Genomic DNA, 14,143 nt, shown 5'->3' with positions numbered 1-14,143 from the left:
TGAAGGTGATCTGTCCTGTTGCTGGTGTTGTCTGTAGCATCTCCAGTTGTGCAAAAATGGTGAATGTTTGTGCTTGTTATTCTGCCTTCTCTGTGTTTGTGTGCCAAGCCCTCCTTTTAACTTTGTCCAGCACCTCATGGCTCTTCTCCCGTGTAATATTGTGTGGAAGGCCCCTAAACTGTCTATAAACAGATGTAAGTGGCTCTGGTTGATCTGTTTCGGTGTCTGATTCTTCACTGATCTGTGTCACTGAGATCCATACTGGTAAGAACAGCTGCACTGGGTGCAATGCCTTTAAGAAAGAGAGAATAAAGTAATTATAGCAGCATATGTTTATTTGTATATTTGCAGCATGATCCTAAGTGGTAAAGATTACTCCAGATTAGAGATGGACCGATCCGATATTACGTATCGGTATCGGTCCGATACTGACGTAAATTACTGGATCGGATATCGGCGAAAAATAAAAAATGTAATCCGATCCATTAAATATCAAAAAAGCACCTCAAAAAACTTGCGACACGGCGTAACTCCACTCATAACCGTAGCACGTTGGAGCAGTGTGCTCACCTGATAGAGCGGCTGTGTGTATTTGTAGCCTCGCTACCAAACCAGCATTTCATCTCCGAGGAAGTTATCCCAGAGAGAAGTAAAGCAAGTGTGTAAGTTCATCTCTGAATGTTTGTAAAGCATTCCCATGTTAAGCTTAACAACCGATATATGGAGCGACTGCCTCTCTCCCTCTCCTGCCGCTACTTCAATCGTGAAACTGATTAATGATCAGCTGATCGGCTTTTCTGTCGTGAGTCCGTCTCTCTTCTTTGTTTTTGGCCCACTTTGCACCAGAAAGAGGAAACCAGCGGCTGAACAACAGCAGCACCTTTAAGCTTGATAAGCTGTTGTTAGAATGTATTTAATATTACTTTCTACACCAGGATCCTTTTCTACGTAGCTGACGTAACTGTGCAGGGGCGGATCTAGCAAAGTGTAGCCAGGGGGGCCGATAGGGCATGAACAGGGAAAAGGGGGCACAAAGACATACTTTTCTTTCTTATTCTCATTTAAAATGTCTAGCTTTTAATAAATAATTATCTGAATCTTACACCCAAAGTTTTAATCTGATGTAAAATGTATAGAAGTCCATTACTGTATATAGTAACTGTTAAGTCTAATATACCCTAGTAAGCTAGAGTACTTTTTCCTTTGGGAAGGTACCATCTGTGCAGTCTGCAATTCTGTTGAAGAAAGATGTTGAATCTATTTAATTATTCTTGAAAAATAATTTATTTCTGTGCATTTTTTTCCCACCCTGCATCAAATTAAAGTTGATTACGTCGATTAAGCATCATGAGGTGGAGGGTGGGGGGTGGTTCCCTATTTTCTTTTGCTGGGAGTTTGCAACCCTGTTAGTTAGGTTGCTTAATATTTCTGCTAAGTACTCTTTAAAATACCAGAATAGGGAGGATGGAGCAGGTTTAAGTTTATTAGATTGATCAGTGTTGCTGAACTATGAAATATTTTGGGTGCAGTATATTTTTTACATACAGGTATAACAGAATAGCTTTAGTGTTGTTGTTTATTTAAACTTGAGTATGAACTTATACAAAAAGCAGCAAGATATTAAAAAAACAGTTTTATTGATTAAAAAACACACTATATCGGATTCATATCGGTATTGGCAGATATCCAAATTTATGATATCAGTATCGGTATCGGACATAAAAAAGTGGTATCGTGCCATCTCTACTAGGGCTGTGCGATATGACCAAAATCTCATATCCTGATATTAAGACATCTATCGTCCGATAACGATATAAATCACAAAAATGTAACATTTTCTGTAAATTTTGTGAATCTCGGGCAGCTCGACTTGCGTGAAGTGTTTCCAGCTGGGCGTCGAGTGTTTTAACTGATGCATGAAATACATTTTTAGACATAGGTTGTAACGGCCGCCGTTTTCTTTGTGAGTATTTATTACACAGCGTGCTGCGGGGAAAAGCCTGTTCTAATGTTTGAGTCTAAGGTTTATTTTTTAGCACCTGGCGGCTCTTTTTTGCTTCTCATCCGTAAATACTCTGCATCTTTCACGTGATTCAGTTTATTTTGAAAAGTCTCAACAGGATCTTGAGCTTTATTGTGAAAGGTTTATGTGGAAAATAAACAAGCGGACACGAGGTGGTTTTACCGTCGTCGTTGCTAACGACAACGCATAAAAACAAGCGCTTGTCCGTCTGTAGTGTGGTTATATTAAATATAAGAGAAAGAGAGAACTTTAGGAAATTAATATAGCCACTACAGTGACCATCAAAATGATGAAAAAATATTGCCGTAAACAGTTTATTTTGCGACACCACGAAACAAACGATAGCGTAAAATGAAACGATAGACGTTTTTATATCGTCATCCGATATATATCGTTATATCGAACAGCCCTAATCTCTACTCCAGATTAATAATGTAAACAGTCTAGATAATATTCTTATATGGAATTGACATAGGACATACAGAATTACAGGTCCAGCATGAGATATTAACCCCTATAATGTAACCTATAGTTAAGTGATGTATCATTGAAACATTATACATAAACCTTTTACATAGAAATAGTAGCAGCAGCTGATTTACTGTTAAAAATAAGGAATACTAACGCAGACATGCAATTACATTTTCCTGTCAGTATGGAGTTTAGCTTGTTGATAATGGCCTACGTCTTGTACAGCTCTGTTTTATGTCCATGCGTCTGGCTCAGCAGGTGCAGCACACAAAAATCAGCTGACAAATATCAGTATTCGATGTCCTTAAAATGACTGCATAGGATAAAGTTTGTAAGAATCTAAAGATTTGCAAGCTTCAAATTTTTCCTTTTTCCTTTGGTTTTTTTCCTTTTTAACAAGGCACACAAATATGTCGGGCCCCTGTAACCTAGGCCAGTCGGACCTTTGACCCACTGAACCGACAGTGAGTGCAGGTCAGGAAACGTCTTCCCATTACTAAAACTTAGTTTATCAATGGGCACCGGTAAATGATTAAGTATCCGGACGACCCCAAACAAACCTAGTTTTAAACCTAGCCGGTGTCATCAGCTTGAAGTGATGACACTGGTAGCAACAGCTGTTACTTTCTGTCCCCAATTAGGCTCCATCCACAAAATATGCCATCAACATTTATACACATCGGAATGGTCAATGGAATGCGATTGGTTGGTGATTTCATTGTGTCTCTGCGAGCCGGATGGATGCACAGAAGTGCTGTATGCGTGCTTTTGTATTAGCAACTACATTGATTTTCTTGGCATCATTTTATACTGCAGTATATGCTGGTGTGTTTTCAGGTGGTGGAGTAAGTTTCAGGCGGTGCAGACATGGCTCCACAACGCTCTGCATATCATTTCTTCTCGGGTCAGTTCTGCTGAATCCAAAGTATTTCCAAACAATGGCTGATTTTCCAAGCTCTTCTGCTGTGCCAGATATTTCACTTTTCTTGTATGTCTTAATGCGGTGTTACTTGTCCAGACAAGTCCAGCGAACTTCACATTGCAACATGCAGGAACTGGGATTGACATGCATCCCCCGTGCAGGCAGTGATGGAGCACCTAATTTGCCTCTGCGTTGTATTCTGTTGAGGAGCATGCATTTTCAGTGTTTCTTAATATGTTCATGTAATTGTGGGAAGCCAAAATCATGGTAAAGAATTGGTATCATCATATTAGTTTCATACTTGTAGTGAAGGCTACTTTGAATTTACCAGCTGTGACGATCATTCTTAGAAATGTTTATCTATATCAACTTTGAAACCGTCGGTGTATGTGTAAGCAGCTATTCTGTAGTTTATTCAGAGTTGACTTTGAGTGAATAGTTGTATGTGTGCGTGTGTGTCAGTGCTGCAGTACTGCAGCTGGGTTCTGGTGTGACCCAGTTAGGACACTAAGGATTGATGTAGGACACACACACACACACACACACACACACACACACACACACACACACACACACACACACACACACACACACAGCAGAGCAGACTTCTATGTCTGCACTTCTACAGCAACAAATGTCTGCTGCAAAGTATTAGCAACAAAGAGCAACTTGGGATACGTTGTCATGGCAACCTTCTCAGTAGCCCGCCCACAACTGGAATGTCAGCATGCATGCAGTGACGGAAGGGCTAAAAAACACTGGTGCAGAGTGAGGCAGTGTGTGATTGGTCACACCCCCTTGTCTTTGTGTGGTGCAGAGGATTGTGGGTAGCCTTTGACTGAACACTGTGTGTGAAGAGTGGGGGCGGGGCTGTGCCTGTGTGAGTAGAATAGAGGAGCATGATGCCTGTGTAATAAGAGAGGAGAGGGGGAGGAGCAGAGTGTGTGTGTTTGGAGGTAAAAGGAGGATGAACTGCTGTGTGAGGCAGCAAGGGGAGAGATTTGCGTTAACGTTAGAAGCCATAGGCCGCAGCTTTCCAACTGGATTTAAATTTTCAGAAGGAAGTGGATAATATCAGCTAAGGTATGAATCTCCCTTTACTTTATCTATTTGTTTTTATCTCCCCCTATTTTTTATCACTGGCCTATTCACAACTTGCTACCTTATGAAAGGTAGCATTATAGCATGGTTTACCATTATAGAATAATTAGATGGGACAAGATTACACGGATAAGGAATAAGGCATACATGCTGCAAGAAGGATAATGGAGGTTTATAAAGAGCATTAGAAGTGGGGGGGGGGGTGTGGTTTAGTGCTGTGGACAAAGGAGGCTGGCTGATTGTGCGTGTCTCTGACTGTGGTGGCAGTAAACAATCAGTGTTCAGTAATTTGCTCTGTACTACCATCTCTTTTCTTACCCAGCTACATTGCTTCATACAGCTGCTCGTTGATCTCTTTTTAGCATCCTGGTTTTTCTCTGAAGATGTCTCCTGTATATGATTTGTCCTCTGATTTTACTGATTAGCTCTGTCTCCCTGCCTGTCTGCTATTAGAAAGTTGAAGTAGCAAGAAGAGAGAAGAGCTGTAAGCTAACAGCAGCTACTTCAAAATGGCTAATCTTTACCAGTGATTGTTATTGCCCAGACTGGACCAAAAACTACAGCAGATGCATTTTCTGAAAACAATTAGGGAAGGCTGATGCTTTTACTCAAAATTAATGATGTATTTCTTTTAATACATTGTGATCTGGCTAAAACTAGTTATCTGCTATGCTAGTCATTTTCATTCTTCTGGAAAATACAATAGTAGTCATGGGAGAAAACAGTATTAGTGATAGGAGTGCTGATAGGAGTTGTGGAAATTGTGGAAATTGTTAAACAACAAACAAGCACATAAACACTACTACCTGAAGAAGTACTCATAAAAAGAACTAGTAGAATTAGTAGAACTGCATAGTAGTGATCTAAGTGTATTGTTATTTTTATTTTATTTGTTAAAGCGACACTCCACAGTGCTATCTTGTGTTGTAGCCAGCCTATGAAAGCAGTAGAGAAACACATTTACCGTCATGTTAGCTGCTCCAGTGACAAAAGACACATTTTTAAGGTAGAATATTTGCCAAAAGCAGAAGATTGAAAATAAATGATTGAGGTGCACCTTCTTAAAACATGTGGACTCTGTTCAGGAAGTAGATCAAGGCTTCTACTAATTGAAAGGTTGGTGGTTAGGGATGGGAAGAAGTGGTTCTTGTAGAGATGTGGACAGTACTTTAATTTGTTTTTGCACATAAGGACAACAGTGTAAAGGTAAAGTGGGAATGGTATCCAGGACAGAAACAGACACTTCAGCTGTTTGCAAGCCTCTGTGCAGACAGCATGCTGACATGAAGCTAGCCAAGAAACCAGAGTGATGTTAAAGCAGGGTGAGCACTGACCCCAGCCCAACAGCCAGACCCTGATCCTAAACGGGTAACAAATGGATGCAGTCTCCCTTTCTACCTGTTCATGTTTCTAAAGCAGACCAATGTGGCAATGAAGTCTCTTTGTGCTGTTTTTTCTCTTTGCTTTGTGTTCATATCTACGAGAAAGAGTGTATGTGTGTCCTCATTAGGATAGGCATTTGTGTTGGTGTGTGAGACTGTCTCAGGTTTATTTTGTTAAATGGTAATTATGAGATTATGCTTGTCAGGTCATTTTATGGAGAAACACAAAGGTAATGTAATGAGTAATGTAGAAATTACTCTCTCCTGTGAGGAGAAAAATACTGCCAAGTATTTACTAAGAAAAGTGTAATATGTGTAATACATTACTTTTTTTAGAGTAATGACCCCAACACTGGTCACAACAAAAGGGGTAACTACTGCCAACATGGACAAACATTTGACCACACACCATGCAATTAATTTGCACAAATGTAATGTCCTTGATATGCTTGGAGATGGTGTGGACTTGTAAAGTGGAGCCAATGAGAATCGATAAGAGAATTGAATCAATAAGTGATATCAATAATGGAATCGGAATAGCTAAATTCTTATCAATTCTAATCTCTACATTTCTGTTTCGGTGGAGATTGGAATGTCATTGCATGTGATAGTGGGCAGAATTCTGAACCCCAAATTCTTCCCACTGACGTGTTTGTGAACCCCTGAACAGTAGCACAACAAACTTGGCAAAGCATCTTGAAGAGCAACACCCAGGTTTTTATGAGGACTTGCGTCAGGTCAGTAAATCTCCCGTTTCAACAAGATTTAATTATTAAAAACATGTCCAATCTTGAAATTTCCTCATTACTGAATATTCCAGAGTCAAGAGTTAGTAGTATTATAACACAGTGAAAGCAGTTGGGACAGACAGCAACTCAGGTCACAAAGTGGTATGCCACATAAAATCCCAGAGGAGTCGGTGGATGTTGCGGGGCATAGTGTGCAGAGGTCGCCTACTTTCTGCAGAGTTACATTGCTACACACCTCCAAACAGTGCGTAGGACTCCATGGAATATTTTTCTATGGCCAAGCAGCTCCATCCAAGCCTCACATCGCCATGCACAATGCAAAGCATTGGATGCAGTGGTGTAAAGCACGTCGCCACTGGAGCAGTGAACACATGCTCTATGGAGTAATGAATCACACTCGAGTGTGGAGTTACCCGGAGAACAGTACTTGTCTGACTGCATTGTGTCAAATGTTACGTTTGGTGGAGGAGAATTATGATGTGGAGTTGTTTCTAAAGGTTGAGCTCAGTCCCTTAGTTCTTAGTTAGTGAAAGAACTCTTAATGCTTTGACATACCAAGACATTTTGGACAATTTCATGCTCCCAACTTTGTTGAAACGGTTAGGGGAAATCCCTTTCAACATGACTGCCCATCACTGCTCAGAGCAAGGTCCATATAGACACAGATATGAGTTTGGTGTGGAAAAAATGTCCTGACCTGGACCTGATCAATAAACCCCGTGAATTAAGCATTTGATGTCACTCAAATTGTGGATTTAAAGGCAGGTACTGTAGTGATTTAATAACCTAAAAGTTATTTTAATTTGTTTATTTGCACTACCTAAGCGAATACTAAAATAATTCTCCACTTACAGTTATCCTACTGTATTATTTTTTTTTATGTAAACAACTTGAATAGCTAACTGCTAACTGTTGTAGCTCAGGAGGCAGAGCCATGTAATCGATCCCTAGCTGCTCCGGTCTGCATGTCATCCTTGGACAAGGACACCCTGTATGTTATTCTAATCTGTATTATGGTAGTCTTTTTTTTTTTTTTTTTAAATCCCTATTATTTTTTTGTGAGAATTCTGCTGTGGACAAAGACTACTAGTGCTCAAACTCTCAGCAGGAACACACATCCAGAGGTTCCTTGGGTAGTGAGATCCAAGTACAGTTTCTATTAGAGCTGGGCGATATAAGATTTTTTTCATATCACGATATGTTTTTTTCATTTCAGGCGATAACGATATATATCACGATATAAGCCAAATAACTATATTTGAAATAATCAGCAGCTTGTTTTGATTTAAATATTTATTTCCCATAATAAGTTCAACAGGGTAGATGTACTTAAGGAACATGAGACTTCAGTTTCAGATAAATAAAGGCAAATATTGCAAACTACACAAAAGGCAGCCGCTAAAGTGTTTAAGTTTCAAAACAGAACAAACAAACAGACTAAATTGTCAATTCCACTTAGAAACAAAATATTAATTCTAAAAATAAATCTTAGGTCGTTTTACAGAAGAACAGACAAAATTGACTAACTTTTGTCAACATTAAATAAACTGAGAACTAAAAGGAAATTCTCAATCTCTCCTTGTTGTATAGCTTAGCTTTTCAAACAGTTTTAACAGTTACTTTAGTCTGACAAAAGCCGAATGATGAATCAGCGCTTTCAGTCAGAGATTGAGCATGCACCGCTTTATTGTATTTCCAGACTTGCTTGCGCTACTCTGTTTTTTGTCAGACTTGAAATAGCCGAAATACCTTCACACTACGGAACTTCTGTGGCCCTTCCGTTCGACAAGCTCTCCGGCATTGGAACCATCATCTGTTTTTTTCTTCGTAACTTTCGCCACGCCTCGGTTGATTTTTCTCTTGTCGGCAAACTCATTTCCTTCATTACCCGGGCTGCACGGCTGCAAAAACAAATACACATGTGCGCCTTGGCACTTGTGCTGTACGTAACAAGTCACGTAACATGATGCTGCGGCTGTGATTGGTTCGGCTCTGCGCTACTTAATTTGGATTGGCTGTTCTTTTCTTTTTTTTTAAGAGGACAAGAGAGATGAGGCCTATCGCAATAGTTTAATTTTTCTATCGAGAAAAAGTTATTTCGCGATACATATCGTTATCATTTTATCGCCCAGCTCTAGTTTCTATATTCTGTTCTGTTAAACGTTGTCCGAATGATCTGACAAATCCATGGAAAGGCCATTAATCAGATTAGACTCTGGTCCTACTTACATCTCAGTATTCTGCAAATGTCATAGTTACGTTGTAATGTTTTAAAAACAGAGCTTTAAAACATACAGCCTATGAACAGTGGTAATAAAAGAAAAAAACAAGAGGCCCACAGTGATCACTGACTTTTTTTAGTGGCTTGTTTAGATTAAATGGAGCAAGATACAAAGCATTAAAACATGTTTAAAAAAAACAACAGCCTTAATAAACGCAGAGTAGTTTGGACTTGGAAACAGGATTTATACGTCGTCACTTAACAATCGGATATTTTGGAACCCCGCAGGCTCTTCTCCTTGTTTCCCTTCTTTAAGAATGGCTTCTTGGTAGCCGCTGATCCGCTGAAACCATTTCTAACAAGTTTTTGGTCAACAGCAAATGGATCAACTGAAGGGGCAGATAAATCTCTCTGTTTCTGTTAAAGGTTTTTGCTGGATTTTTCTTATTTCTTAATGGCATGACTTTGAGATACTCTTCTGCTGTAGGTAGATTTTATGCTTGCTGCTTAATTTTTTTTGTTTTGGCCTCCAGCTGTCCCGCTTCCTCAAGTGTTTAAAAGAGACACCTCACACTTTGCAGAGAGAGGCCAAGTTTTTGGCTAATAGCTCGTTGGGATTCACCTGATGGTGTAAAAATACTTTTCAAACTGTGTTATCTTTGGTAATACTTCACAGATTCAAGTAAAAAAATTGGAATAAATGATCTGTTTTGGTGACAGGATGGTAACACAGTGCCTAAAGACACATTTTAACAGGACTTCATAAAGCTTGAAGAGCTGGCCAAGACACATGACTGTTTATTTGATATATTTCTGAGATGTGCTGTGTTTTGTATTGTGCAGTTTAGGAAACTTGTCACTTAACCGTTTTCTGTCTTTTCACAGGTGATGTGTCACCGATCAGTATGTCCCCCATCAGCCAATCACAGTTCATCCCTTTGGGAGAGGTTTTGTTATTGGCTATCTCTGCTATGAACTCTGCCCATAAGCCTGTCACTCAGGAGGCCTTAACTGAACACCTGCAGACATGTTTTCCAGGTAACACCAGCCTCAGTCAGCACTGTCTGTAAACTCTTGTCTACTCAATCACAGTTACAGGTTCAAGTAACTCTGTCCTTCTTATCACCTTCTTATTCCTTAATCTATCCAAGCACTCACAGTAGATTTTGAAGTGTCTGATATTTCTTTTGCTTTCTAAAGGTGACGATAAATCATTTTATCTCTAGTGTCAAAGATTTGCCTGTGCAATATTTGGCATTTTTCTAAATGCAATTCCAAGAGGTTTTCCACCCCAAACTTGTTATCAGTTAACCTTTTAAAAATGTAAATGTGTCAGTGATATAGCCCCACTCGCCCCTGTGGGGCGGTGCTTATCCTTCTCCTTCAAGCTCAGGTCCTCTACCAGAGACCTGGGAGCTTGAGGCTCCTCCAGCAGATCCCAAGAACAAAATCCGAGATCTCTGTCTAGAAGAGTGCAGTCCTAGGAACAGCTAAGATACCAGACCCTCAAGCTCTCAGGCCTCTGGTAGAGGATCCAAACTTGAACGATAAGGACCGCCCAAGTTTTATATCACTTTGACCTCCAATATGACAATGACACAAAACACACTTTGCTCACGGTGAAGAACTACCTTCAGAAAACCAAAGTAAATGTTATCTACTGGTCTACACAAAGCTCTGAGTTGAAACCCACTGAAAATCTGTTGGTTGAACTGAAGACCAAGAGGTTCGTGTGTGAGACTTGTTGAACACTACTACAAATGACTGCAAGCTCTTGACTAATTGACTATTGGTATCAGGGGGGCTAATAATTTTGACCCAGGTAGTTTTTGTGAAATAATTCTGCTCCTGTGAGCAAAATAAAATAATGTAAACATCCAAAATAAAAAGATAATATATGCATTTTCCATTTTCCATATGCATTTTGCACGAGCTGAGATTTTTTTTCCTGACTGGAACATGTAAACAAATCTAACCAGTTAAGGTGTAAAACAGTTAACCTGAAACCCAGTTATACTTATTTCCACTTTTTTCCAGTGTTCTTTTGTCACCAGTTTGCGCGCACACACAGAATGACCTGACTATATCATATGCTCCAAATTTGTCTATTGTCTCAACGAGGTGGACAGTGAGATCCGATGAGGTAGTAAAGTATGACACAGCTGTCTCTCTACACTCCCGGTATAGCTCGGAAAGTGTTGTTTATGGGCAGGGTTGTGGTGAGAAGAGTCACTTACTTTAATCAGCTTCTTAAGCAGTCAAAAATGTTGGATTTATCTGCATTATGTCTTTTAAAATAAAGCGTAAAGTGTTTATTTGTGATGTAACTGTCTCCTCAGATCATGGTATGGACGAAAGTAAATGTTTATTTTAGTTATGTATTTCTTTATGTTACCTTTGGCTTGTAATATGGTAAACTTTTATAATTCAAAAATGCACAAAGTTACCATACAAGAGATTTATTGACTTATTAACTTGAGAATTTGTGGGAAATTTGCACACATTCCCATGTCTGGTCTAATGATCGCATCAGCCAGCAAATTCCCTGTGACTCAGGTTTGTTTTTTTAAATACATACTAGCTGAGAAACAGTGTTTGCAACCCATTTGCACATGGTACATGAGGCCTGAGGTCCACACATCCTCATAATGGGCTTCTGCTGTGTTGCACATGCAACAATTACAGGGAGATGTAGAAAAAATTGCTGTTGCGTTATTATTTATTAGTTATTCATAGTCTCTTTAACATTATTATTATAGGCAATTTGTTTGAAACACTTTAGATCAAATTAGATAATATATTTAATATATATATTCCTATAGTGACATGTTTTTATGAGCCCCAGCAATTTTTTCAGCTGGCCAGTATAATTGGTTGATATTAGACATTTGGGGAAACCTCAGCATCAGCATTTATAACACTGGATAAATTAAAACGTTAAAAGTACAGAAGAAATGGAAAAAAACATCTCAACCATGTTACGAGTGTGTATACTGTGAATCTTTGCAATTTTCCTGTTGAATACCAGAAATACAAGACCAGCAGAGGTGGGCAGAGCATAAACAAGTCAATAAATCCATCAGGCTTTATTCCAGAAAGTTGATTCTGTTCATCTGGACGTAGCGTTTTCAGTCACCAGAGACACTAAAGAAATGTCACTTGGATGAGTGATGAAACGTTTCTCCCACTGAAGACGCTACGTCCAGATGAACAGAATCAACTTTTTGGGCTTCTGTATCTGGATGATTGAGAATGCATCAAGACATCAGACTTTGTTATTACCACATTTTCACAGTCCTAATAACCTGTTTGAATTGGCAACATTTAATGTGTTGTGACTGCACACTAAATCTGCACACTGTATCTCCATACCTGACATGAGGGAGTTGCACACAGGCAAAAGTGAATGTAGCTGAAAAATTCGGATACATTTTGAAATGCATTAAAGAAAGGACCTGGTATGTTTTGAAATTTCCTGGTAGAGTGTTGAAGTGAAAGTCTTATTTTTTGCAGTTTTAAACAAGATGTGAGGTCATATGACCACTGTTTTCTGAGAGGGAGGGGCAGCTTCCATTAGAACTGCCCTCCTGGCAAACAAGGAACAGAACAATAGCGCCTGTCTTAAGGTCCAGCAGAGACACTTCATCCACACCAAAGACAGCCATTAAGGGATTAGGTGGTAGGCTCACATTGAGAATCTTAAACAGGGTGTGAAAAACCTCTGTCCAGAACTGACTGAGACTGGGACAAGACCAGTACATATCAGTGAGGCTTCAGCAATGTTAGATTCATCACAGTATGGAATGATTTCAGGATAGATACAAGATAATCTGGATTGTGAAAATTGGGGGGGTAAGGAAAAAGTTTAACAGCAGAATAAACCCTTTATAGCACAGCCCAATAGAGGTAATATGACCGATCAATGTCCTGACCATGTGAGCTTTCTGGTTCAAATAGTTTTTTATTGTGGTTTAATTATTATCATTATTATTATTGCTCATTCCAACTGTTGTAACAAAAGTATTTCCAGATATGGGCTAACCTTTCTCATCATCTCAAGCCAGTTTTAATCATTGCTGTTGATCAAATGTATCAACAAGATGTCTCCTTGGCTATTCTTGATTAGTTTAAAGCAGTGGTTTCCAAAATTTTGGACCAGGCCCCACTGATGGACACAGGGTCCTTGCAGATGGGGCACAGATTGTTAATGTGTCGTGACATTTGTTTTGCTTTGGTCGGCAGTTCTAGAAAAAATTTGAAAACCAGACTGATAACTATTAAAAATAAGTGTTTAAACGCTATAGAGGCTGGAAAAGTTGCTAATTATTGAACTAAAAGGTTGCTGGGGTTGCCAGGTTTGTCATAGCTGCAGTCCTCTTTCAGATTTAAACATTATGCATGCATGTTGTATACAGCGCTTTGAGTACTCCAGGAGAGTAGAAAAGCGCTATATAAGAATCAGTCAATTAAAGGGAGTTTGCTATTCTATCTGTAAGTTTGGTAATAGCTAGAATAGAATAGATGTTAATGAGTGTGGAGGTGTGGGACGTGACTGACCTGAGGCGCTGACCAGAGGGCAGCTGCTCAAACAGGTGGTGGGCGGCGTGCAAGGGGTCACCTGTGATGGCCCTGGTTTTCCTGAGCCAGGAGGATCTAGCAATGGCCTCCAAGAAGGCAGAGGGCAGCCAATGATTTTTTTGGGCAGTGTTAATTATCCTCTGCGCAGCCTTCCTGTTCTCAGTTGTGGCCCCTGCGTACCAGAACACCCTGGCAGTAGGAGACCAAACTAGGGGGCTGAGATCCCTGTGGGGATCCGGTGCTGAGTGACAGTGCGGGGCAGAGGTGGGGGCCAAGTCAGACTGATTGAGGCCGGTTTGTGAAGAAGTCTTTGATCCAGGAGCAGGTGGTGTGCTGAGACACTATCTGCTCAAATGACAACAGGCGTGAGGACTATGTGTGTATGTAGTCATTGACAGTGTCTCTGTCAGTGTTTTGGGGGATGGGAATGATGGTGGAGGCCTTCAGACAGGTGGGGACCATGGCGTGAGTCAGGGAGAGATAAACAGCCTGGTGGGGATCCCTGCCAGTTAGTCCACGCAGGCTTTAACCACCATCCCTGGGATGCTGTCGGGATTGGCAAATCTCCCAGGGTTCATTGCTCTGTCTCCTCCTGACCTCATGTTCCTGGAGGGAGACGGTTGGTGATGGGGAACTGGGGGCAGAGGGGGCTGGGGAGGGGTGGTCTCAAACCAAGCAAAGAAGGTGTTGAGCTCC

The 14,143-nt window shown here is 40.2% G+C and overlaps 1 protein-coding gene across 1 annotated transcript in view; it reads left to right on the top strand.

The window, feature by feature from the left end:
* The window catches only part of stox2b (storkhead box 2b), a 54,339-nt gene that overhangs the window by 21,778 nt on the left and 18,418 nt on the right, over positions 1–14,143 (top strand). Inside the window, exon 2 of the mRNA XM_031758932.2 lies at positions 9,755–9,907. Within this exon, the coding sequence (XP_031614792.1) occupies positions 9,755–9,907 (153 nt within the window). The remainder of the gene's footprint in view (positions 1–9,754; positions 9,908–14,143) is intronic.

This window comes from Oreochromis aureus, linkage group 2 (assembly GCF_013358895.1).
Source record: "Oreochromis aureus strain Israel breed Guangdong linkage group 2, ZZ_aureus, whole genome shotgun sequence".
NCBI classification, from domain to species: domain Eukaryota; kingdom Metazoa; phylum Chordata; class Actinopteri; order Cichliformes; family Cichlidae; genus Oreochromis; species Oreochromis aureus.
The sequence above is the reverse complement of the archived record's forward strand: the minus strand, read 5'-3'. Positions and strand labels throughout refer to the sequence as shown.